The sequence below is a fragment of the Aphelocoma coerulescens genome, chromosome 3 (assembly GCF_041296385.1).
Source record: "Aphelocoma coerulescens isolate FSJ_1873_10779 chromosome 3, UR_Acoe_1.0, whole genome shotgun sequence".
NCBI classification, from domain to species: Eukaryota; Metazoa; Chordata; class Aves; order Passeriformes; family Corvidae; genus Aphelocoma; species Aphelocoma coerulescens.
Window position 1 is genome coordinate 15,080,587 of NC_091016.1, and position 26,963 is coordinate 15,107,549.

At 38.8% G+C, this 26,963-nt stretch overlaps 1 protein-coding gene across 9 annotated transcripts in view; it reads right to left on the reverse strand.

Annotated features, from left to right (window-relative positions):
• Nucleotides 1–26,963, reverse strand: part of MAP4K3 (mitogen-activated protein kinase kinase kinase kinase 3) — a 66,675-nt gene that overhangs the window by 31,430 nt on the left and 8,282 nt on the right. For 7 of the 9 annotated variants that reach the window (XR_011149659.1, XM_069009176.1, XM_069009174.1 and 4 more), the window contains exons 2-15: nt 26,448–26,505; nt 24,211–24,301; nt 21,328–21,392; nt 19,054–19,109; nt 16,223–16,270; nt 14,111–14,153; nt 13,386–13,458; nt 10,906–11,037; nt 10,548–10,610; nt 10,384–10,465; nt 10,171–10,281; nt 5,943–6,018; nt 4,913–4,971; nt 2,277–2,339 (exon numbers count right to left, since the gene is read on the reverse strand). Coding sequence is in view for 8 of the 9 variants with exons in the window: in XM_069009176.1 (XP_068865277.1) it covers nt 2,277–2,339; nt 4,913–4,971; nt 5,943–6,018; nt 10,171–10,281; nt 10,384–10,465; nt 10,548–10,610; nt 10,906–11,037; nt 13,386–13,458; nt 14,111–14,153; nt 16,223–16,270; nt 19,054–19,109; nt 21,328–21,392; nt 24,211–24,301; nt 26,448–26,505 (1,020 nt within the window). In the remaining variant the exon portion in view is untranslated. The remainder of the gene's footprint in view (nt 1–2,276; nt 2,340–4,912; nt 4,972–5,942; nt 6,019–10,170; nt 10,282–10,383; nt 10,466–10,547; nt 10,611–10,905; nt 11,038–13,385; nt 13,459–14,110; nt 14,154–16,222; nt 16,271–19,053; nt 19,110–21,327; nt 21,393–24,210; nt 24,302–26,447; nt 26,506–26,963) is intronic. The other 2 variants (XM_069009178.1, XM_069009177.1) reach the window with 1 other exon arrangement.

Here is a 26,963-nt window from a genome sequence, read left to right on the forward strand (position 1 = left end):
GTTTCTGAGAAATTCGTTGTCTAATTGCAGAAAAAATACCTATCCTGAAAGACAGAAGAGCCTGTATTTAGAGCAAAATAGTCTGTTATTTATTTAGCTGTCCTGGATAGGGGATCAAAGAGAAGCACTATCTTCTCCTTTCTGATTGCAATTTGCATTAAGGGATACTGGGGTTTGGACAGGGACTTTTCCCTGCAAACAAGACTTGTACTCAATTTCTCCATTCTTCTGGCAGATCCAGGTAGCTGTTTCAGAAGAGCACAGGGGGAAGGAGGGGGAGAAGAAAAAAACAGGAATGATTTTTAAGAGTAGCCACATCATAGGCATCAAATGTTTGAAAGGTAATGTGCATGATGACTGCATAAACTGCCATATGATCAATCCAGCTGTGCAAAATACGTGGTGATAGGTAAAAATACTGTCACTCCCCAAATTTGCTTTGAACCTCAACTGTATGTAGTCCAAAGTATGCCTCAATTTATGATCTTTTTTTTTTTACAACCTTAGAGACACACAGCTCTGCAAAGGAGTTGCTGCTTATGAGGTATTTTATAAAACCAGTACAACAGCAGGGAAAGAGCCCAACAGTAGTAGGTGATACATAATGCTTGTGAAAAAGTATCATCTTCTCCTCTTGATGACATTTGAAAAATTCATGTATCACTTCTCAATGAACATATACGAAACCAATACTGAGAGAGCAGGAGTGGGGGAAGGAGACACAGAGAGAATCTCTGATTAGCACATCCTACAGAAGAATGAACCAACTAGTAATTATCTCCTCTAAGGGTTAGATCTTACTGGAAGATTCTCAAAAATTCATGATGTATTACCACCAACTCAGAATTCTCCACTTTGATTCACAATGAGCACAGGAGGACGTGAAGAAAGCAGTGAAACAGAGAAAGAAAAAGTGCTGTTGAGTGACTTTAAAAACACATCTCATGACAGTAACAACAACAGTACTTGGTAAGTTTTACAATAGTTACAATTTTTGAAGAGTGTACTGAAGAGTATGGGGTAGAAGGATAAGAAAGGACAGTTCAGTTATGAGACATGCTCTCATTCTGCTCTTAGACCCACAGACACCAGGCTAGCAAGATATGTGGACAACACTGAGAGTAACCTTAAAAAAAAAAGATTTAAAAGGTGTCAAACTGCAAAGAGGAAACCAAAAGCAAACCGAACTGAAAAGCCAAAACCACACTCTCAAAACCAGAGGAACTGCACAGGATGGAGGTGTTGCCACCAGGTAGGGAAATCTAAGCTACTGATCTCAAAACAGTTTGTGAAACATTCTCATAAATATGAAATACAGAAAATTTCTTCCAAGAAAGGCAAAGACAGTCTAAGCTTTCACTAACTATGTTTCTGGCCGATTCAAGTCACACCAAGCCAACAGATGGCATAACAAACAAAGAAACAAAAAAACACTAAAAACCAAAACTAGTAACAAAAAATTATCACATAGAACCCAAGACATTCTCAAACACCCCAGTTTTCCCATCTTCCTCTTGGAGGACCTATATTAAACATCTCACAAATCTAAGAAAATTAGTAGATTAATGCTCTTCATTTAGTACAGAATGCTGCTTCCTTTTTTCCAACAGTTTGTCCAAGACTTGGATGCATTACCCATCTAACTACACAAAGACCAGAGAAATAAGAATACTCACTTCCTAAAGTAATTTCTACAGTGTGATGCTAACAACCAAATGTTTTAGCAGTGCAGCAACAAAAAATTTGGAATATGTATCAGACTTTATATGATGCCACATACCATTGAAAACAGTTATGAGCCCACTTTCTGTTATTTCTATTAAGTGTATACTCATTCTGTAACATAATTACCATCTGGAGAATTCAGAGACTCACACTTATATAGTTTTATATCTTGCACAGGATCACTTAAAGGAACTACCAGACAAAAATAGAAAGAAAATGTTTCTTCTATTTTCAATCACCCTCCAAAAAACGAACAAATTATGCACAGTATGGCAGTAAAGAAATGATAATGAATGCATTAACACTAAGCCCCTTCTGTAAGAGCAATTCAAGTAAATATGAATACAGGTTAAATACTGTCACAATGCTGCACATACTGAGAATTTCTTTCTACACTACAGAAATACACATACAGACTAATAGTTACATTGAATGGTTTTCACACAGATGAAAACACCACTACTACAACAACAGGACAAAACATGAGCTTTGAAAAAGGAAAACAAGGACAAAACTAACACTGACAAAGAAAGGCATAAGATGAAAAATACCAGGTTAGATCTTGCAGTGTAGTATATGTCTTCTGAATTGTCCAAAAAATCGCTACTGTCAGGCTGTTCATTAGATAGAGATCAAGAAAAGCGAGTTATTTATATTGTGACTGAAAGCCAGGTGCACATAAATGTAAATTTTCTTGCTAAAAAAAAAAAAAAAGATACTGTTAGTTGAAACTCAAAACCATGTTAAGACAGTTCTTAGGATGGGAGCAAAACACAGCTAAGGGAATAGTCACATTACCAAGCACTAAAATGATGAATTATTGCTCATCAGCTGAGCTGTGGTAATGTGTGACAAACTGTCCCAGTAAGAGACCAGTTCAACATCTCAGTGCAGCACTGATCATAACTCCTCATGCTGCAGGGGTCCAGTCCTTTGTGCACTCACACACATAAGTAACTGAGTGTAGTGTAAACATGCTTGGTGAGACAGAAGTAAAAGCATCAGAACTGCTTTAATGAAAACAGATCCCCGCTGTTACTGCTAGAGGAAGACACAGGCATCTCTTGCTCCCACTTCCATTTCAAAGACTTTCTCTGCCAGAGCAGGTAGATTACTACAAATTTCTCCCACAGACTGGTTTGTGCTGAGGCTCTTTGCTAAAGCATCTATTCTTTGAATAGGTCACTTGTTTGCAATCTGCCATGCCAATTTAAAATGTCCACTGGTTCTACAGCTAATCTGTACCTGTATGCTTTTAATTTGGTCTCTGGACCCAACATCATTATTTTTGAAATCACAAATCTGTTTTATCTGTGAAGAACATATCAGGTCTGCATGCTTCCTTCTGACATAAAGCACAGAGCAGTTAATTTTCCTCTTCAGAAAGATCCAAACAAACAGTTATAGATGTTCCCTACAGACAGGGAGATGAGGCAAGTTCTTTGGACAGGTTTCAAATATGAAACATCTGACCAGAACAGACAACACTAATATATTTTCTTATCAGAAGAATTAATCTGGATGGTTCAAGTCCCTTCACCAAGCAGCAAGGGCTTCTGAGATTCCAAAGTGCAAAGGTCCTGACTGCTAACACACAGTGTAGGAAAAGGCTCGGATTCCTCCCTTCCAACAACACCTGTCAAAGAAGTGCTCTCAAAAGCTGTGCTTTTGAAAATCCCTCTCCAGTTTAGCAACTCAAGTTCCTAAGGTGCAATAAAAGCACCACTGCCCCATGGACTTATCCATTTTGGTTTGTATATTCAGCAACTGATAAAAAGAAAGAAACGGGAAAAGTATTTTTAAAACTTTGGCCTCTCCACTGACATCCTTTTGCAATTATGATTGTGTGTGTATAAATAAAATTCTTAATGAACAAAAGCATGATAATTACAATGCTTCCAATTGCATTTTCTTTACAATCCAGACCATGCAACAGGGAAGCAAACACAGGATAACCTGGAATCAGCTCAAAAATAATTGAGTTAAATGATGGGTTTAGGGCAGAAGCACTGCCTTCATTCTCATATTTAATAAAAACTTACATAACCAGGGCTCCTAAATGATACAGTTATGTCACGGTCTAAGTAACACATCTGAAATACTTATCTAAATCCCATGTGTGATTTGGTAAGCTGTTTTCCTCCATCTCAAACAGGCACCAGAAACTGAGGCTCTCTGTCCAGCCAGTTCTGAGGACGAGCCTGGTTAAATACAGCCTCATACACCCAGAGTCTGCTGACCCACTACCAAAGGGCAAAGCACTTGGAAGGATTATTTCAGTACAACTACAGAGCACCACAAGGAAGTCTGTGTCAGAAATCCAACTCACATGCGGTTTGTAGACTACAGAAGTACATTCCTAAGTACACACCCTTCCAAAAACCAACTCAGAGCAAAGCCACTGTCCCTCCCACCTATCTACTAAGCCAACTTTTTCTCCGTAACACCTGCCTTAGGAAAACAAAATGAACACACAAGTCTGCAGTGAGGAAGCAAAGGAGTGTCTTTTTGTCCAGGAATGTGAAGAAACTGCCCAAGTGCACAAATGTGGAAAGCAACAGTCTCCAGAGAAGAGAGGAAGCTACTGCAATTGTGTGTGACACAGCACAGACACCTTTTCCCCCACAGCTTGAGTTCTCACACCCCTTGTACTGATGGGCCCACAGGAAGAAATCACTGGCAATACACCTCGGCAGAAAGTATCAGCTGCCAGACTCAGCATGGCTCATCTGTGACACAGGGCCACAGAAGGATTTTTCAGAGAGGAAATTCTTTTAAAATGCATTGAACCTCTCCTCCCAAGCTCCAATTTTATTATTTCCATTGTCAATACAAGAGTGAGGGAGAAAAACAATTGAGTACACACAGGAATTAATTAAAAAACCAACTCTGTAAATAAAGGGAATGCTATACTGGGCAGTGAGGTATAAAGGATGTAGGTAACCTGCAACACAAAGGGCTGTTGCTTAGCACATACAGCACACCTGGCAGAAACCACAAATACAGAGGTTTGCTACCTACAGTGAGCGTAATGGCACCAAAAAACCACTGTTACAACTTGTCAGTAAAATCACTAACAAGTTCAGTAGTACCAAGGAAGCATGCTATACATCTTGGATTTCTCCTCCTCCACAGGTATTTGTAGGGAATAATGTGTAGTGCATAGCTCATGCTGCTTGTTACTCACAAATTCATGATGTGGCTCTGTCTCTTTCCTCAAGGGTGGATCAAACTTTACTTGGCCAACTAAAGGGGAGAAAATAAAAACAAGAAGTTGGACTGTAGTTAGACAAAGACTTAGCTTCAAAGGCTAACAAAAAAGAAAAAATCAGTTTAATGAGTGTATCATATTGTCACTGACAGAAACTTGTGACACATGGACATACCAAACTTGTGCCTGCTAGAAAATAATGGGCCCAGAAAGTACTCTTCTATCACAAAGGCAGCCCAATCACCATATGCCTCGCCTACTCATTAGAAGGATCAGGAAAACCACTGAGCAAATAGGGCAGTGAAGTGTCCTCTTTAGAGATGCAATTTTTAGCTGTAATTTTTAGGAAAAACTAGCCATAGCATGAATTCACTGTTGGACCTGTTCTTCTGGGAGACTCACTAGCACTAAAGAGTGCTGAATGATGTTTGGAGTGACTTACCACAACAACTCTTTGGCAGGACTTCTTGAACACTCCTACTCTCAATTTTATCTTAAGATAAGACAGCTAAAGCTCCAAGTATTGCTCTGATTTAATTCAAGCAAAAGAATTACTACAACTAGGGGGGATGGAGTCTGCTTTTAATGGCCAGTGATCAACCTCCTCCCTTCCTGACCTCTATGGGATTGTTTCAATTCAAAAGCAAATCCAAGCTACTGAATTAAGGAAGAAAAAATAATCCTTTGCCATTGTTACCCAGCTGAATCTGGCATTGGTCTGAATATCCTTGCTGGAGTAACACATGAAACTATGTCAATCAGCTCTCAGAAGAGCTCAGGCTGTGTCTTGTTCAATTAAGATGAAGCAATAATCATCTTTGCTGTAGTGCTGGCAAAGGGTGTATCCAAATACTTTAAAGAACCTATATCCTTAAGTGAAAGAGCCTAAGTTTTTATTTTCCTATGCATCATTAAAAATGCTTCTATATATGTCAGATACTCAAAATACCAGCTGAAATAATATCAATGATGAAATACATCATATTGTCACATTACACATGCTTACAGTTTATTTCGGAGCGTGTCTTTTCTTCTCTCCCATTTCTACTTGTTGAATGAATTCTGTGAGGCACAACAAGAGGCTAGAAGGGAAAAATAAAATATTTCAATACCAAAACATACTCACTTGAAACCCTGTAGTGTGTAACAGTTTTTAGCAGGCTTCTTTACGGTAATATTAAAAAAAAAGAAATCAAGTGAAAGCTAAATGTAAAGACTGCATGCAATTTTTTATATATTAAAGTTAAAATTATTTGGAGACATTTTAACTGTTGAGTGCCTTCAACATAGGGGGTTTTAGAACACTGCATTTGAGCAAATAAAGCTAATGCTGGCCAGCATTTGTCTTTGCTCATAGAGCATTTCATTTTTCACCATTCAGTTTAAGGCTATTGGTAGTTTTGAAAATAAGCAGTAAGTCTAAATCTGACTTACTGGCAGATTTCATTCCATTAGATACCAAAATCACTTTCCCAGCTTCTAACTAAAACCGATTCCTGAAATGTCATCAGTTACATTTTTTAAGCAGATGAGAAACTGCCTGAGGTTTTCAAAGCTGAATAGGCAGGAGTATTCCTGGTACTCCTGTGCTGTGTGGCAAGCGAGATAGCAGAACTTCTACAAATTCACCTTCCTATTTATATTCCACTTCTATTTTTTCCCTGAATTTCCATTTACTTCTCTGCAGGATGAAGTGTTCTGTGCTTTAAAACCTGGCTTTCTTTTTTTCCCCTCTGTTGGATTTTCTCTCTTCTTTCTACATGCACCACTGCAAGTTCTCTTAGAAGTGTGGGGGCACCCTTGTTCACTGCCTCAGGGTCCATGGTGAGCATCTTTGCATGAGAATCACCCTTTTGTATGCTTTTGTTAGCAGTATTGTTGTTGCTGTACTATCGCAGAATCATGAATAGCTCAGAAACAGTTTATTCCTCAAATACTACCTGAAAACATAATTTCCCTTCTCCCCTTTTCCTCACACAATACTTTCTTGCTTCCTATTAGGATCCAACACACATACATGGTGTTTCACCTCCCAATTTTGTTCACTTTGCTCTTCCTCAAAACTGGAGAGACTTACAGATTGTGGGTGTGTATTTTCTCCCACGTATCTCAGCAGCAGTTTTTCTGTTTCTCACAGCTTGTGTCAATCCTTCCTTTCCACAGTTCCATTTGGTCTACTGAGCACTCTTTGAGCTTTGAAAATGGTTTGCTACAGCATGTCAAGGTTTGATCTGATACTGCATGCTGAAAGGCTGCTCATTTATAATCTTTTATTAAGAGGCACTGCCTGGTTGTGTATGATGTGTGTGCATCTGTAATGCCAGCACCAGGAGCCCAGCAGGAGGTATTTTCACCTTTGCAGCAATACTGTGTAAGCACTTGCACCCTGACACAGATGTCTGTGTTGCACTATAGACAGAGCCTGTCCTCCAATCACCTTCTCCATGACCACAGAATTACATTCAGGATAAATCTTCATCTCTCAGTCATGAGGACAAAGTCCTCAAGTCACCTTGAAATACCTGCACTGACAACAGGCTGACACCAACACCTGACATCTGAGCTGTGCAGGAAGACAAAGGAATGTAGGTTAACTTCCTGACACAAATGCCAGTTGGGCACAATTTCCATCATGGCACAGATCTCAAACTTATCCCCAAAACTTGCAGTGTGCTACGCATAAAACACGAGCAGTTTCCTCTTTGCAACCTTTTCAGCTAATATCACATCCATCCTGAGAATCACTGTCACAGAAATGGGGAGAACAGGCAATTGTCAACATCTCTTAAGTCCAGAGTCCCAACCAGAGATCCTGTCCATGACTGAATGGGAAATTAAGTGAAGCCCTCCATGAGCTGGGGTAGGGAAATATGCTGGAAATGTCAGTTTCAGATACTGTTGCCAGTACTGTAACAACTACATGAACAGGAGAACCTTTTTTATTATACCCAAATGATGCCATCATGGTTTTTTGTTTTCACACATTAAACACTTCAACCTTTGAGTTCAGAATGATTTAAAGATGCAGTATGGTACTCTTCAGAGTGATGGCAAATTCAGATCAACTTCTCAGCTCTGCAGACTATCCAAGCAGCACAGGCCAAATGAAGACCTGTCACCACAGTGGGCAGCAGACTTCCCTTCAAAGACCACTGAGAGAAAAGCTCTCCAGTCTCCAAAAAAGAAAAACAACCCATAAAAAAACCCCAAAACATTACCACCACCACTCAAAAAATCAACAGCTCTAGACAAACTGGGGAGTAGGGGTCTAGATTCTCAATGGTGTTTTTGTACTGTGTTATGTTGTACCACATTTTATCACTTCTTTTGATTTTTGCTGGATGCATTCAGGCAATTGTGACAAGTACAGGACTGGCCAATCCCTAAATTAACATCTCCAGCTGCCTCTATGAGCAGGCAAGTTGTGGAGCAAGTTAAATTGTGCACAACATACACTTCTTATTCCACTCATTTTATTATAGGAAAGACCACAATGCCAATGACTGCTTTGCCTTGGTGAGATTCTTCATCTGAAATACAAAACTTGCTCAACTTCTCCCCAGACAAGGCATAGTTTTTGCTCCTGATACCACACTTTATTATGGGATAATTGATAAGCCATACAGTAGACAACAGAAGAGCCCTCTTAATGCTAAGTCACAAGGGACATGTAAGAGTGAACACTATTTTGTAAGCTACCAGTAATTATCAATAAAATGCAGACTGGTACTCCATGCAAGAGGAGAAGAGAAAGTCTCCACCTGAGCAGCCCAAAATGAAGGTCAAGAGTCCTACTAAAAAGATACACCAGTGACACAGGGAAATGGTACATGGTTTCAGCACAATCTCCCAGGAAAGCCTGGGAGGGAAGCCTCACAGAGCTGAGCAGCTCACTCACAGGAAGCACACTACCTTTCTTCTTATAGCAGCTCATGAAAGCTTTGGTTTTCTGCTTTCCACAGAAACACCACCTGAAGGGCCTCAGGGCTCTCGCTCATCAATGAGCAGAGAGAGAACTAAAGGACACTCATGAGCTTATGGTGAGAAGATCCAAGTTACTCAGTGCTGACTCCATCAGGAATCAGACACCTTTCTCTTAAGTGACCTGAAAGCCAACCACATCAAGGGATTTCTTGTATTTGACTTAATTTTTTTTTTATCAGGAAAATCTATTAAATGTGCTCCACTGTGTGCATTTGCTTCTAAAAGTATTGACTATTATTCCATCCTTATGCCTTCATCTCTTTCCCTCTCTTTTGGAAAATATGCAAGCACTGCACTCCATAACATAAAAAATTATCTATTTCACTTTGGCTTCTTTCCACACTTTTTATTTTAGCTTTTAAGATAGACTTGGTGCAAGTCAACTTGTCTTTGCTGTTCAAGGGGGTAAAAGCTCATTTAACTTGTAAAATCTGAAAATTAGTCTCTTAAATTAGTTGCCTCGTTTAAGCTTCTTTTACTTTGAAGGCATTTTTAGACTAGTTTACCCATTAAAAATCACCAAAAAAATGCAATTCAAGAATCAGTGGCATTTGTGTTAAAAGGATTACATTTTTTCTTAAAAAAAAAGGGAACTGTAAACATTGGGGAGGTATTTGCTAACATGCAGTAAAGTATGAAGACAGGATGAAGTAACAGAATATCTGTTTTCTCTTCTTTATTAAACACTTCAGTCCTGTGGTCTTTATCATCTTACATAAGCAGGCTACTTTTTCCCAGCTGTTTGAGCAGAAAATCAGAAACTCTTTGATGAAACTGTAAGTGAAATAAAGTTTCAGAATATTCTAAGATGGAAAAACACAATCTGCAAAAAACACACATCAAACCATTTGACAAAAACATTACAGGATCATTCTCTCCTACACAGGTATAAAATCATTTTTATGAATGCTTTCTTTGCAGATGGAAACATAACTCCATAAAGAAACATACAGTAGAATGCATGACAGAACTCGGGACTGGAGAAGCAGACCACATTTACTGTTTCAAAATTGTTGAACAACAATAAACAAAATTTTGAAGTATTTAAATCTCTTTCTCTTTGAGCTTCCCTTTCCAAAAATATAATGATTTTTGCTAAGTGCCTGTATGTGTGACAGAACAGCACAACCAAAAGTAAAAGCAACCCTTGAGACTATTTCCCAGATCACAAAAAAATCCTGGGGCTCAGTAAGTCACAATCATTTAGTTTTGCTGGCAAAAAAACCCCCTTAATTAGAACATATTCCTACCTCAGGATCATCATCATCAAAATCATGGTAAGTGGAATGATCAGGATTATTCATTTTATCCAAAAGTTCAATGGCAAGACTTCGATTTAATGGCTGGGTAACAAAGGGATGCTGAAAGACAGAGGGAAACACAGAGATTAAAATTCCAGCTGCTCACATTAAGCATATTTTAATTTTGTAACTTTAAAAAAACCCTCATACATAAATTTATACCTGTAGCAACTTTTCAGCTGTAGGTCTTTTTTTAGGATTTTTTGTAAGTGCCATTTTCACAAAATGATGGAAACTATTGGACCTGTAAAACAAAAGTACTAAACGTTAAAATCAATTTCCCAGTAAAGTACCTTCATTAACTACTGAAACAGAGAAGTACTTACCATTTCATTTTGTCCTTTAATTTAGGAGGCTGGAAGTTGCTTTTTGTCATTAGAAAAAGTGCTCTGAAAAAAAAGAACAACAGCATTTCTGTGGTTATGCTGCAATAGATACATGAGATAAATTATTAAACACTTTATTTAATAGGCAGGAAGAAGCCAAATCAGTTTAAGAGACTCAACCAGGACATTATACACTTATGCACCAGAAAGAGTTGTTATAATTTCTGTCCTGTTCACTCAGAACACTCAGCCCAGTGCCCTGCAGGACACCCAAAACCCACAAGAACACACAGCCATCTCTTCAAATGGATTATTTAATTAGCTGCATTTGCCCACCAAGCTAAAACCCCTTACTAACCTCATTGGATGTAGGTCAAACATTGGAGGCTGAAGTTCAGCAAGCTCTATTGCAGTTATTCCAACTGCCCACAGATCACAGAGCTGGTTATAGCCACCTTTCCTTTCTACCGCAGCAACTTCTGGCGCCATCCTAAATGGTAAAAGATATTTTTAGGTAAACTTCTCACCATAAATCAAACACTCTTCTGTACACATGAGTTTAGTATTCTCTTCCTTAACACTCTCAATCTACAAAGTCACAGTATATACAGACAGACACACACATAAGTGTGTGTGTGAAAAATTATGCAATGTACACCTGAAGTTTCCCTCAGTCATCATCTAGTAACTAATAGGCAGTTTCTAAAATGGTCATTTAGGAGTAAGTGGATGAAATCAATCTGTCTCAGACTAAATACTACTCAACAACCAAAGAGCCTGAAGTATAATTATCAGCTACAATAAAATCCACATAATATCCATATTTACATATTGCCTAGAAAGTGATCCACTGACTTAGAAGAAAAGAATTCTAACAAGAGAAGAAGTAATAAAATGTCAACTTTCTTGCATCCTGAAAGCATGAGACTCATTGTCACCTCTGTATAGAGCACTCCTTGTTTGTAAAGTCTGTCTCACTCATGTCAGCTGACCTCTTTTAAGTCAACAAAGGGTTTCACATTCTCAGGTGGCAAAAATGAACAAACATAACTGGCACATAAACAGGAATACCTAAAGGAAATTATTCACTTGGAATTGCCACGTGCTTTGAACAGCCAAAGCGAATTGTGAATTTCATTGTCCTATGTAGCCCTACAAGGTGGCCAACATGTTAGTATTTCTTAGCTTTGAGCTTTATCAGTCCAGATCACCTGAAAGTAATAATTCAATGAATGTAACACAGACAAAGTCACTTAAGAGGGTGCTCCAGTAAATCAGCAAAGCAGCATCTCAGCTGATGCATTATTCAAATACAGGTATCCTGGGGTCACAGCACCAAGTTTGCCAGAGCTCAAAAAGTTTTTGGACAATGCTCTCAGGCACATGGTGTGACACTTGAGCACATCCTGTGCAGGGCCAAGAGCTGGACTCAATGATCCTTGTGAGTCCCTTCCAATCTGTATGTGTAGATCTGAAAACATCAGCAGGTTTGGTGGTAGAACTTACTTCAAGCCTGCATAACTAAACTATATTTAGATACATTTTTTCCAGAGTTCGTTAAAAATCCCAATCATTCTAAATCAAAAAGGAGGCTTACCACAGCAGAGGGGGAACATGGGCAAAACATTTAAATAGGAGGGTTACTAGCACTGCAGTTCACCTGCCCTGAGACACAATCTAGATCTAATGACCACTAAAACCTTCACATGGCCGGCTTCAACTAAATTTTTCTTCTCTGCAATCTCAAAAATTTTGCTTCTTTACTTCTGCTCTCAAATCTCTCAGAAGCTTTGCAAAGAACTGATGTTTTTTGTCAGCATTAACCTATGTAATGCTTTCGGAAGTTATTCTTTAAGGTTATTTGAGAAGCCTGGCGCAATTTTGAAGTTACAGGCAAGGACTGAGGTCACCCGGACACCTTGGGAAAGAGACACAAACCAATCACAAAATCATGACTGATGGGTTTTTGTGTTATTCTGAAAGGGAAGTGAAGCCTTGCTGTGAAGAAGAATGCTAAAAATACTTTGCTTGGCTATTTCAAGTCAATACTTGAACACCGGGGTTTTCTCACTATATATATTTTTATCTTGCACCTACTATGCAGTCAGACTACAGAATTTTAATATCTGTCTGTGAAATATACAACAAAAGTGCTATTTTACAGTGGAAAATGTGTCTCATTTACTTCAAGGTGAAAGGGAAAAACCACTTCCAGCAGGAAAAGGATAAAATGAAAGACAGAACTTCAGATAAGAAAAATTATACACACTAGTTTAATGGGGGAAGAATAGAGATGCAGTACAGATAGAACTGTATCACAGAATTCAAACAGTTCAAGTAAATAAGGGGAAAAATGGCTTAGAGAAACAGTTCACAAGTGGCAAAAGTCTGTGGATCTGTGAAGACAAATGAAACTCATCAACTGAAAAGTTGCAGAAAACCTGCATATAGGTTGCAGGGGAAGAAACATAAAACAACAAAACAGAAAATCAGGGAATAAAAGAAATATTTAAGATCAAAGTTAAAAACAAGCAAAATTGCTGCTAGTTTTTAAGTTTTACTAAATTAAGATAAATTAGTCAATGGTGATGGCACTACCCAACCTTTTAATTTTTCAGAGCATTAAAGCCTTTTCTCTGACACTCAGCTAGTTCAGGATTTGGAATAAGTAACACAGATACAATCACCAGAAAGTCTGACACAGCCTTTAGTGGTTAGTCTACCCAGGAAGTGACAGAGCATGCTTTTGTCACTATTTTTCAACAATATGTGTTACCATTATATTAATGGTCAATATCAATGTTATATTCTATTAATGGTCAAGTAAAATACAGTTACCAATATGGGGTGCCAATGAATGATTTCCTTTTGGCAATTGTAGCTGTTATCTGTGCAGATACTCCAAAATCAGCTATTAAAAAAAAAAAAAAAGGCAAAAACAAAATGACAGTTAACAAGTGATTTGATGTAATTAATTGTTAATGAACACAAGTTTGGTTTCCCCACTGTTAAGAGGTTCTTAAATATACTGGAAATATTTAACAGAAGATAAATAACAAAAGCAAATAACAGAAACTTGGTGTGTCTCAGATACCGTTGGTCAGCTCTCCTCAGTCACTTGCCAAACATGCACACAAATGTCCCTCATCCACACAAGGAAGAGCAGGCTGGCACAGAAGACCTAACAGGTACAGTGTTTTAATATGATAAAACACCTCATTTTGTGTTACCAAAGAGATTCTTTCAGATAAGCTTTCAAGGTACATTTCACATTTAAAGACTCTGGATGGTAGATTTTATTAAAAATTTATAAAACTCTGTGATTTGACTTTTACTTTTCCCTTACAATATCAGGTCTTTTACCTCGCAGTTCAAAAATTACTCCAACTCATCCTCAGATACTAATTGGATGGTTTAGTTAGATACTACCAGCAAGATAAAAAGAATTCTGGTATTCACTAATTCCTTACATGAACCATCACCTCATTAAACAAAACAGAGCATGCTGCTTCTTAGACCACATAAAAATATTAATTTTTAAGCACTAAGATGTATTAACTCACCTAATTTTACATGTCCATTATCCGTTAAAAGAATGTTTGCTCCCTTTAAAAAAGAAAGGTTTACTTGAATTAAAACATGCCAATTCCTTCAAAACCACATTAAAAAAGGAAATATGTGAGATCTTACAGCAAATTAGGGGCCAAAGACAAAGCCAGGATTGTGTTCAATAAACCTGCAGCCTTATCAAGGAAATGTCTGTGAAATTAGCAAGTTGCCATTCTGTTATTAAAGAAACTCCTTGGATATACAGTGTTTTTCATTAATTTTTAGTTTAGCCTATGGTACTACAGAGTTTGCATTGCACACAAAACCTCTCAATAAACAGTATTTGCCTGTGCTGATAAATTCTTACTTTTTTTCTATTTACAATGACTCAAAGGAAACAGGAACTCAAAAGGTCAAAGTGGAAACAATTTTATTTTCTTTTCATAAGTAGGAGCTCATTTTGTCTTGTTTGAGAGCCATGCTTATAATTATAGCCTAAGGACCTGCCTAAATAATCAAGCATTTAGCAAAGCTACTTCCGTCCTTATGCAACAGAGATTCTGCTAGTGCTGGATTTGGAGAGGTCATTTTTGTGCGGCTGTGTGTACCACTCACTTCAGCTCAATAATCAAAATTAACCCAAAGCAGAGTGTTTGTATTACAAAATTACAAGATAAAAGGACTGAGAACAAACCTGATGTGAAGACTGCAACCAGGTACAGGTTGAGCTGAGTAAAGGTTAGAGCTGGCTAAACACAGCTCCAAATGTCAGCACTGCACTGCCCATCAGGCAGATGGAAAGGCAGCAGAGATGAACCTCCAAAAACGTGTGTTTTTACAGATTATGGCTTTTCCCAGAGCAGGAAAAGTCAGGAATGCAATAAAACACAGCTAACTTGGCCCATGTTGCACAAGTACAGTTAATGAGCTTGGCAAACAGTGTAACAGCCCTGCTTACGTGCTCTTGACCTTGTTCACCTTTCAAGCTAACAGGACAGGTACTCCAAACATGTAACTTAGCTACTGAGAGAAGCAAACACAATTCAGCAGTCAGGCAATCTGCAGATGAAGATAGTACTTTTCCATACTCATGAGAACAGCTTTATTTAAAAAAAAATTCCTCTCAATGTAAGCACCGTAAGCATTTTTTATCAGCACAGTTCTGCTTGGAAGAAGTATCTGTGCCCTGTATCCTTACAAGCATTCTATAAAGTATAATGGGAAACATTTAATTTGGGTGCCTGAAGTAATCTTTCATTCAGAAATTACTTTTGTGATTGCTCAAAACCCAAATATTCTTCTGCAACCATTGAGAACAACTTGGAATCAGGCTGCATGAAGGCAACTACAGTTGAAGCTGCTGAGGAAAAAAGAAAGCAAAACCAGCCAAACCAGCAGCATGCAACAACACACAAGAATATGATGGTTTACTGTCAGATTTCCAGGAGGAAGCTTGCCAGGTTCGGAAGGGCTTTGGAAAGACTAGGCAGTAAAGCTTCAGGAACAAAAAGTCAACAGGAAGCACCAGAAGGAAACTATAACAGAGTGTAAGAGTCTGAACAAGCCACTTTTGGTATAGCTTTGCTGAGATGGAGATTTAAGTAAGTCAGTACTAATAGCCTGATTTGCAGCACCCTCTCTATTTTTAGCATGCGAGGGAGGGGACAGAAGTAGTCTCCAAGAACCGCACAGAACAGCAGCCGCTGCCCTGCAATCTGCTCACCAAGATGCAAGAAGCCAAAGCTGGTTCAAAAAGAAGGGGATATTGAGCTCCCTGGAAAAGCTATGGAAAGAGCAAACCCTTCTTTTGCACAGAGCCCACACCCTGATAGCCATCTGAACACATACTGCTCTGCTCTGGACACCAGCTGATGGCTAAATTTTACAGCACTGGCCCACATAAACAGTATGTGTGGCTCCAAGGAAAAGAACAAACTATTTCCTTGCATGTATTTTAAAGAAAGATTTTTTTTTTTTCCTTGGGCAGAAACTTTTCTTTCATTCTAATAGATTAAAAACCCTACACATTCAGAAATATACTGAAAATTGATACGTAACAGTAAAGACCACTGGAGGTGATGTAGCCTATTTTAAAAGCACCAAAAACCCCTTCTGTTTTTACTTACCTTTATATCTCTGTGCATTTTTCCTTTACTGTGAAGATAATATAGTCCCTGCATAAAATATTTAAATAGTCATTTAGTACAACATTTTTCATTTGACATATATTTCTTGCTCAATTACCACATATATTTAGGATCCAATTCAATCATCTAAATGACTTACTGACTGCAGAACATTTTTATATTCCAGTGTGACTTAATAGATGTAGCAGCATATCTAATATCTTTATATAAAGTAGCATACCTAAATATCTTTACATAAAGATATTTATCTAATATCTAAACCACAGGACAGATGGAAGTAATACCAGTCACCACACCTGTTGGAAGAAGAGTATTCCCCAAACAAGTTTTCCTCTGGACATGGTGACTGTCACCTTTTTAGACCCAGCTAAAAATTTACTGGTAAATTGCCTAGGAGTCTTCTATTCAGCAGTCAGATCTCTGGACCACTGGTAAAGCTATCTCCTGTATCATTACATATCTCAATCAAGCCTAGAAACATGCTAGCAGGCAGTGCTCTAGGTCTAACCCCAGAGTTCAACTCTATTTGATCAATTTCTGTAAAAGCATTCAGCCTTATGGGTCTCAATGACAGTACCAAAACATTTTAAGACACAACACAAGTTAGAAACCAAATTTAAATTCTGGGAGAATTCCATAAAACCAAATTCCTATATGACAAATCAGAGACCATGGCATTCTGGACACTCCGGCTTATCCCTAAAATGCTCTTCCAGGGTAAAACAACACGCAAACATCTTCCTTGTTCTGTGACCATGAACCTCCACAAGGCTCTACGTTCATGGGAAATATCCATGTCAAGACTGGTATTTTTTTTTGCCAGCTCATGCAAGACATCATGAAATTGACTGCAAAATTTAAAATGTAATTAATCAAAGCCTCTAGCAGACCACTGCAACAATTGGCATTAGGCAGAAGAGTCCCATGTACACTCCTTAAATCTCTGGAGGCTACTGGCACACGAAGTCCATTAATTCATACACTTTTACCACTGCCCTGGAAGAATCTGAAGTCACCATTTTCAAAACTGAATGTCTGGAGACAGGTACTTTAAAGGTCACATTTAAAAGACCCATATTTTCAGAATCAAATCTCACTGATTCCAGCAAAGTGGACAGCAACTATTTTTTGAAAATGGAGGATTCAACGGGCTTTTAAATATGGAGACTGAATGTTAACTCCAGCATCCAAGTGAGACTCTGGATTCACGGACACTGGTGGCCAAATTAATGTTAGAAAAATTACTTCTATGAATGGACAACAGCCTATATTCTCAGACTTCTTACTCAGGAAAATGGTGTTGCATTATAAGCTGCAACAAGACATCTGAAACTACATGCATTATAGTGAAAAACGGGTCCATGAATAACATTTAGAAAATACGTACAAAATAGCAAGTTTTTTTCTCACACACAGTTTATACATATTAACCAAGATATCTTCCCACACAAATAAATGGTTTCATAAATTCCATTCTAGACTACTCACTCCTCCATATCTGAGAAGATTATGGATTTGACTGATGGACTATCTGGTGGATAAGGAATTGCCTCAATGACTGTATCCAGAGAGCAGTGGCAAACAAGCTCAATGTTCAGAGTGACAAGTGTCCCTCAGGGTTCCACACTAGACTTTAATATCTCCATCAATTATATAGACAGTAGGATCGAGGGCATCCTCAGCAAATGTGCAGAGGTCTCATAAGACAGATGGGGACAAGGTTTTCAGCAGGGTCTGTTGTGACAGGACAGGGCATAAGGGTTTTCAAGTAGAGGAGGGTAGATTCAGATTAGATATAAGGAAGAATTCTCTTATCATTATTCTTTTATCTTATGAGGGTAGTGAACCACTGAAACAGGCTGCAGACAAAGGTGGTAGATGCCCCATCCCTGGAAACATTCAAGGTCAGGTTGGACAGGGCTCTGAGCAACCTCATCTAGTTGAAGATGTCCCTGCTCATTGCAGGGGGAGGTCTCTAAAGGCCTCTTCTAACCCAAACCATCCTACATCTTTCTAAGAACCCTTTCAAAATGGTTTAAAGACTCAAAACCCTTAACACTCCCAGATGTCACATAAGCCTGATCTGTAAGTAAAAAAAAAAAAGCCACATCCTATAAGTCAGAAGGCAGCAGTCTCTGGCTGAGAGGGAGATATAAGTGGCAACCAAGGGAGATGGCTTGGAACAGAGCTATCTATCTGCAAGAGAGTTTGAGAGACGCAGCAGGTCTCAACTGATGGCATCCAACAGGTTTGCATTCACTACAAGTCAAGAACTGCTCTCTCACACAGAAGCAAGATATCCAACAAAAAAGCAGTTTCTGATTAAGTTTTACTGGTGTACTGAACCTGTAATTTATGAAAGAAAAATGAAAGCTAGCATACGCACAAGGAGAGGCTAATGACCTTATCTTCAACATCTCAAGCACATAGGCAATTTTTTTCTTATTGGCACAGATCAATTATGAGATATGCAAAAACTGAGTGTTTATATTTTCCTTCAAACATGCAGTGACTAATTTATACCATAAATATGGATTAAGAAAACATGCTGCTTTCCCCCTTTTAAAGACAAATGTTAAATTAACAGCAGAAAGATGACAAGAGTTTTCTTCAAATGATCCAGGGTAATTTGAGGTTATGCAATTATACAAATTTCTAGGCTGTAATATGGGACCTCCTCAAAAGTCTGAGAAAAATGCTGTCATTCAATTACCACACTTCATGACATCACATGTTATTTGTAGCTTTTATTTTTAGCTTTTAATACTTTTACATTAAAAGACAACCACAACAACCTGAGGACACACTACCTGTAGTGTTTCTCTGCTAACATAGGCAATCTGCTGCTCTGATAGTGGTCCAGTCACTGAAATGGAAAAGGAAAAAAAGTCTCAAAATCAGGTAAGATACTGCCCATTCCAAATTCACACCTCAATTACTTCCATTTACACAGATAGGACCTTACACCACGAGTCTCCAAGTAAATGTGCTTAATCTTTACCCCAGACCGAGCATCCCAAAGACCATCAAACATTTTTTGAAGTCAAAAATGTCCCGTCCCATTGGAATGGAAACTACTAATTCTTCTATATTTAAATCTCATAGTAATTAAGAGGAAAAAGAAGCACAAGTAGTGATCTAAGCCTAACTTTTTTTCCTGAACAAACCCATTCTTCTCTAGAGGGCTGGACTTTCAACTCAGTGACTCAGAGCTGCAGCCAACTCCATTCAGTCCTCTTGGAGCCCTGGGCACTTCTTTATACCATTTGTGACCTGCTCTCTCCTTCCATCCTTCCCACTGCCTGAGAAGCTGCTCCCTCCAGCTTCTCAGCCTTTCTCTGAAATCAGCTGTCAGCACTGCTGCTCCTGGGCCTGCCACACCAAGCACCTTCTCAAACTCCCCCTGTAAGCAGGTTCAGCAGTTTCCCAAGGGAAAGAGGAGTCTTTCTCTCCCTCGAGGGTCCAGCTTCACTCAAGTCTCTTAGAGGAAAACAATTAAATTCTGAACAAATAGGCAAACCAAACAGTGAGCAGCAAGGAAGGAATGGTCTGAGACTCGTCCCAGTCACTGGACTTTGATCTGGAAATTAAAGGGGTTTAAGACCAGGAAATGCAGTCCTGACTGTAAGCTTTTCAGGTTTTGCACAGAAAACAAAGAGAAGCTGGATGGAGTTTCTCAAAGGACACTGAAGGAGTAGGGAGTTAAGAATGAATCTAGATTAAAGAATCTAACTGCTTAGCTTCTACAGTATTAGTATCATGCAACATATATCTTCAAAGTAAGTCTACCTCCAACTTCTTTTTTCTGGGAAAAAAGCTCCAAACCCACATAAAACTATAAATACTGGCACCCACAGCAGGCGTATCTAGGCATCTATTTTTGTTTTGAGAAATTTAATTCTGATTAACTTAAATGACTCAAGATTACAGAGGCCTATAGTTCATTTGGAATAAGACTCTTTATAGCATAATAAAGATCAGAAAAGAACCTTCCATTCTAACTACCAGCAGAGAAGCCAAAAATCAGCTGCAACGGGAAACCACTCCTGTAGACATCTGCTCAGGCATTTATATGGCATGAGCTCATTTCCTATTCTACAGGTGTTCCACAAAACAGAGCCTATTAAACACGATGCTTTACTCAAAATTAGCAAGGAGGTAAAGGATCACCAAGGCCACACTCGAATGACTATGCCAGGAACATGGTGTGAACTTGTGAATTGGTGCTTCTTTTAATTGCACCCAAGGTAAATGTAAAAAGCTGCTTACACAGAAGAGACCCTCACACGTAAAGTCTTCACAAAGTCAAATATAGATGGATTTCCTCAATGAAAAACATCACCTGAGAACCACTAAGTCATTACTCACTTAGAGCATACTCCTTTCCTAAACAAGTCTTAGTTCCAGGGCAATAAATTCCTTCAAAACTGATTTTGTCTCTTGAAAAATAGCACGCAATTGACTGATCCTGTCTTTATCCAACAGATTCACAGATGGCCCTCGTTCCTTTGACTGCTCACTGCAGCCAAGCCTAAAGCAAATACAGAGACCACCTTTGCTTTTCATTTGTCACACATCCAGCTTTAAAAAAACCCAAAAAAATTAAAAAGACCCTCATGGAACTACTGGTACACAAACATTCAAACCATTTACAAAGGACAAGAGCATCCACGCTAATCAATCCGCATACCTAGGCTGCCGGAGGAAGTGGTATAGATTACACTAAAGCAAAGTTCAAAAGCTCAGAAACAAAATGGCTATGAAGCAAGACAGCACATCAAGACATCAATTTTTTCTTTTTACAATGTAATACTATCTAATTTTACAGCCTTTGAAAAGCAGTGATGGGTACATGAGCCCCTGAAGGATGGAAATAACTTCTACTGCTAAACAAACCAACCCCCCACTAACTTTGTTTACAAAACCCAAACCAATTAAGTAAAAACAAGCTAAAATTGACCTTCAATGAATTATTATGGATACTAAATTTAGGATTCCTCCTCTCTAATTCCAAAATGCTGCAATCATTTCAATTTTTGAAAATGAGCTGTACTTAGGTTTTCAGGAATAAAGTCTTGACGTACCATGATAAATATCCTGTAGAGAGCCACCTCCACAGAACTCCATGCAAATCCATAGCTTGTCTCGTCTAAAGAGTGAACAAAAGCATTCATTAGCTGTCAGATTTGCCAAGGACTTGTAAAAGATAAGGCAGAGGACTAAAACACTATAAAGCACAACACAACATGCACTGAATTATGAAAAGTCAAATAATGAGTATAGTTTCATCTTCATGTGACACTTCACTGTCTAAATAGTAACTAATGAAACAGTCAAAAATAGTCTACTTTAATGAAGCAATAAAAACAGTATTAGTGAAACACTGACACTAATTTTTGTTGAAATACATTCTTCCAAGAGTAGAGACAAAACAGACAAAACAGATGTGGGTTCTTATTTCTTCCTCATTTTAACTTCTCCACTTTTTTCAGAGCATAGGAGTTAACACAAACAAGAAACAAACACAAAACAAAAAGCCCCAGGGATCTGTCAACCAAATTTCTTTCACGGCAAATTAAGTGAAACTGTAGTGCTTTAGTCAAAGCTAGGCAGAGCAGACTCCATGCTGTGGGTAAGTGCCTGCTCAGATGAAGTCTTTTCCTTCAAAAATACCTATGGATATTTTTGGTGGCAGGGTCGCAAGGGAAGTTATTAGTTCTCTTCCCTTACTAAGGGAATCAATTTAGTTTGATTCCCTGTACCTCCACAAAAGGTGCTTTCCAAGAATAGACAATGAATGGGCTGAAGGATTCAAAGTATCTTCTACTATGGCCATTAATTCTATTTTCACTCAGTAATTTTCATTGGTAAGACGTGTAGCCACAAAAAGGCACGGTGGAGAGTGAAAAATCTGGGACTTGCCTAGTCATTCCTGACCATCAAAATACTTGGGAAAAAAATCCCATACGACCACCTTAGAGCAGACAGTAACGCAGGAGAATCAAAGGAAAGACTGATGGTTGTTCTGCAGCTTCCTGATGACCTGGTCTTGCATGTCTTGCATTCATAAGGCTCTGTTAGAACAGCTGAGACACATTTGTGGCAGTGTTTTTGCAAGGCAATGCTGGAAGTGCTGAGCTTGTCTCCTGAGCTGCAGATTGCAAGTATCTTCACCAGCAGGTGACAGCTGGAATAGCTGCTGCTCCAAGGAGAACTGTCTTTCTTGGATGTCCTCCCCTTTTATGTCCAGAGTCCACATGGACTCTCAAAGCTATGTCCCAGCTGCTTCCTCCACAGGTGGGAAAGGTATTGTCCAAGCATTACAGGAGTTTTACACAACAGAATTCCCTGGCTGTTAACTCCATACATTTCAAGGGGTCAATTAAAGCCTTGCTTAAAATAATATTAAAGCTTTCCAGTGAAATAGCTGACCAAAGCCAGACACAGAAGCAGTGTGACAACCTGGGCAAGAAAACCAAGTAAGAAAGAAGCACTGAAGAGACATCTCCAAGTCCCTTCTTTGTTCCCCACAATGATGCAGGACTCAGGGACACTTCTGGGGACACTAGGCTCACGGGCCCATGTGGCTGCATTCTGTTTGATGCCAAAAGTAGCAGCAGTGTGGAAGTGGGAAGAAGCCAGAACCCTCCTAGCAGCCTTGGGACAGCAGCAAAGCACCCACAAAGTAAGGGACATGAAGCACTTAAGTGTTGTAAATTCTCCCTTTTGCTTACTAGGCATTCACTTCCCAGAGTGCAAAAGCCCTATAGAAGACAAAAAAGAACGTAAGAGGATCAGAAGAGATGATTATATTTCTTATTTTCTATGTAGCCTTTTATTACTGTGCCTAAGCACTTTGAGACAGGTGAAGATCCCTGTAAGATCCAACAGCATACCCAGTCATCTCTTTCTGCAGAGCATATGGCCAGAGCAGCAAGCAAAACAGAGACAGGATCAACATTTAGTGTCTGCAACTTAACACCAGGCTAACAGGAAGGCAGAAATCCCTACACAAACAGAAGAAATCCTTGGGGAACAATATGCTGGTGAGTAGCAAGTATAGGACAGTGGTATTTTTCTTATTGTTCTTAGCATTGAAATATGCTTGGAAAACAAAAGGTCACACAATAAAAGGTCTCAAAGACAGTGACTTGATTGCCTAGACAAAAGAGAAGCACTCAGCCAAAGAAGAGGAGGGAACCAAGTAAGAGTGTAAGAGAGTGACAAAATATACAGCATATCTGCCAAAATTTAATTCCAGGTCTCCAAAGGTATACTTTGATATTCTGAGACAAGAGAGAAACTTTTTCTTTAAAGAAAAAGCACCTCCAGCCTGCGTATACAAGAGGCAGTGTTTCAGTATAAAAATGTTAAAGAAAGTTGAGTGCAACAACAGTAGTTGTGCACTATCTGTTTTCACATGGACATTTTAAAAAGCATCAGAAACAGTTTTTTATTAGTTATACTAAGCAATCTGTTCCCACTATGACTGGTTAGAAGAAGTAGCTGGTAAGACAACTGAATACATTTGTCAATGTTTCTACAACGCAAATAACCTCACCTCCAGAAACAAACATAAAACCTTCACATTCTGGTCAGAAGTTCCCATGTTGGAAAAACAGACATTCTACTGAAACAGATTTAAAAGATAGTATATACACAGATGCTTCATACTTGTCATACTTCTGCTTAATTTTCCACCTATGTATTAAATTCAAAACTTTCAAGCATCAATTCATTTCCAAGGAAACATGACTATGTGGTCACTGAACAATTTTCCTGGAAGAAAGATTATTTAGAGAGAGACACTGTAGTAAATCGAATAGACTTGACTTGAAGGTGAATAAAAAAAATACAGAAGTGGATAATACTTGGTAAATTATATTTTGCCTATGTCACCTTATAGATTTGTCCTTTACAAGGGGACAGGGACACATTTTTAAGTGAGCAAAAGAAACAAACTGTACCTGAGATAGCTGCCAAAATAAGCAACAATGTTCGGATGTTTACAGTCTTTCATCATAATGATTTCCTGCTGCACAACAGCAAAATCTTCTCCTGAAATGCAGTAGAACAAGTATTTTCATTGGCCTGGGTTATACTCACATCTTAACTTTCAGCAAATGTTTATAAAATAAACATTCTTAGTAATTAAGACTAATTATCTGCAAGTTTCACAGACATAAATCAGCTGTAAATCGCTGTTTATTAGCAAGGGCCTAGCTACAACTAAGTATATTCTTCAGCTTCATTCTGGGACAGATGAACCTCACATCTGCTGATAGCTCTTACAACAATGGCCATAGCTCTTTCTAAAGTCCTTATTTTCCCTGAGACCCTACTGCGTCCATCTGCATAAGCCCTGCCAATAGCCTGGATTCTTAAAAACACAACAAAACTTTGCTATTTTTGGCCACATGCCCATACTCATTAGCTCATCTTCCTAAGCAAAAAAACCCCAAAAGTAGTCACTAGTAGGCTGCTGCTGCAACATTTCAGCAGACTCCACAAGAATGTAAATTTATGGACTGTGAGTAATTCACATCCAGAAAACATTGACACAGGTGTGGCATTTACCTGAATCTCACCATTTGGTACCATGGCTGTCCCAGTCTTTCTATTAGAAGTTCTTACCAGATGTGTACACTGAGAAAACTGTGTGTGAAACTGAAAACAGAACTGAGATGTTTTTCTTTTGGGAACGTTTTAAGCTTCTCCCAGTACATTAACATACTGATGGCCTATCCATTCAGTTATTTATAACCAGAAATATGATATTCCTGTGTTTTTCATTTAACTGACAGCAAATTTCAAACCATAAGCTGCAAGTTAACATCTATCTTTAGTGTGTTGCTGATGGCTTCCTGTCTCCTGGCTAGACTTTTAAACACGCAGACACTAAAGAACAGAGAAATTATTTTCACATATGGACCTCTAGGACAGGACACAATTCCTCCAGTATGTGACCAGCATTTTCACTGCATTCAAAATAAAAGTAGCATAAACCCTTAAAGCACATCCTTAATCATTGTTAACCCTGAGTCTGCATGTTCTACCCCAATCTGCAAAACTTTCAAAACAGGGCAGCTGAAGCCTATTCTCTGAGCACCACTCAGGCATCCAAAAGCTGCCAAAAATATTTAAGTGTAAGATGCCAATCCCCACAGCATGGGGGCGAGTTACCCCAGCTGCAGGGCACCCCCAGGCTCTGCCCACAGCATGGTTCTCATGCTCAGCTTAGCTGGACTGATAATCCACGCCATGCACAGCCAAGGACTCCAGCAACGGGAACTGACATAAAAAAACCAAAGAAGCAGAACTAGACAGGAGCATCTGAGATCACATTTTCAGTGTGAGGAAAAGAAGTGCGATGAACACACACTTTTTGCACTACCCAGTAACATACTGTCCTGCCTTGAACTTTTAAATGTGCACGTACTGTGAAAACACAACACTTCTAACCACTTCCAGAATTGCAAGGGAAAAGAAATGGAAAAAAACTAATACCTTCTTTCCCTTAAGGATCAAACCAGGTAGTTAAGATATTACACACACACCCCCCAGCATTAAATCGGGAAATGGAACACCAACAGCCAGAAGTTAAACAAAAAGTCTGGATGTTTTACTTCCCAGATTAGTCCTATTCAACAGGCCTACTCTTACTAATAGAACAGACTTTGCAGGCTGAGAACTGATCTGCAGGGCACGTAAGCTTTGTGAAATCACCACAGAAGCACAGCTCTAGCATAAATCTAGCATACAGTGAAATCTTAATCAGAGCCTTCAAAAGACTTTCAGGAAATGTACTCAACTCCCAGATATTAATGCTTAGCTATTATTTCACCCTTCTTTTTATTTCCTTCTCTACTCTTTTACCAGGTGAGTTTTTTTCTGCCTTGCTGTCTCCTAATTTCTTTTGTTCTAGAGGTTTTTATATCGTGTGGGTTGAACACAGTATTTAAGACAAGAAAACCCACAACTCTCACTGAAATTTTAATCAGCTTCCACTTAACTGTTCTCCAATTACATTTTTCCTCTTACATCTTGCTTGTCATGATTTTTTTTTAGAACAGTGTATTTTTTCCTACATTAGAAGTCAAGAATTATCCCTTCTTTCAGTAAGTGGACTTGACTGATTTTGTACAACTGTTACCTTAAGCACAAAAATATTTCTCTGGCCTACTTTAGTTAAGAAACCACTTACCTGGTTCTAGTTTTATTACTTTAATTGCTGCAAGCTCACCCGTGTTGACATTTCGAGCCTACAAAAAAAAAAAAAAAAAAAAAAGGAGTATTTAGAGAGCAGAACACAGCACCCACTTCTGCATTCTTGACTTGATGTTCTCTGACAGCACGTAGTCAAAGAGCAGCTGAGGTACACAGAGATTTAACACAGTGGAACCACTTGTTGGGGAACACTAAACAGCTGATTTGTACTGAAAGCTGAAGCTTTAAGCCTGCTCAGGAAACTACAATGCCACACCACACTTTAATCATGCAAGTCCTTGACCACACTGTGCTTCCGTATTAAAATCTGTACATAAACCAAGCACTGAGAGACTGAAAAGCAGGTGTAACACACATGGGTCTCTCAGCAGACAAGGGACCCAGGGGACACCAAGGGCCGTGCCCTGCAGTGTGTGGGACCACTTGCAAGATTCCCACAAGAGCAATGCAACATTTCTTCCCCATTTCACTTGAACCTTATTCTCCAACAACA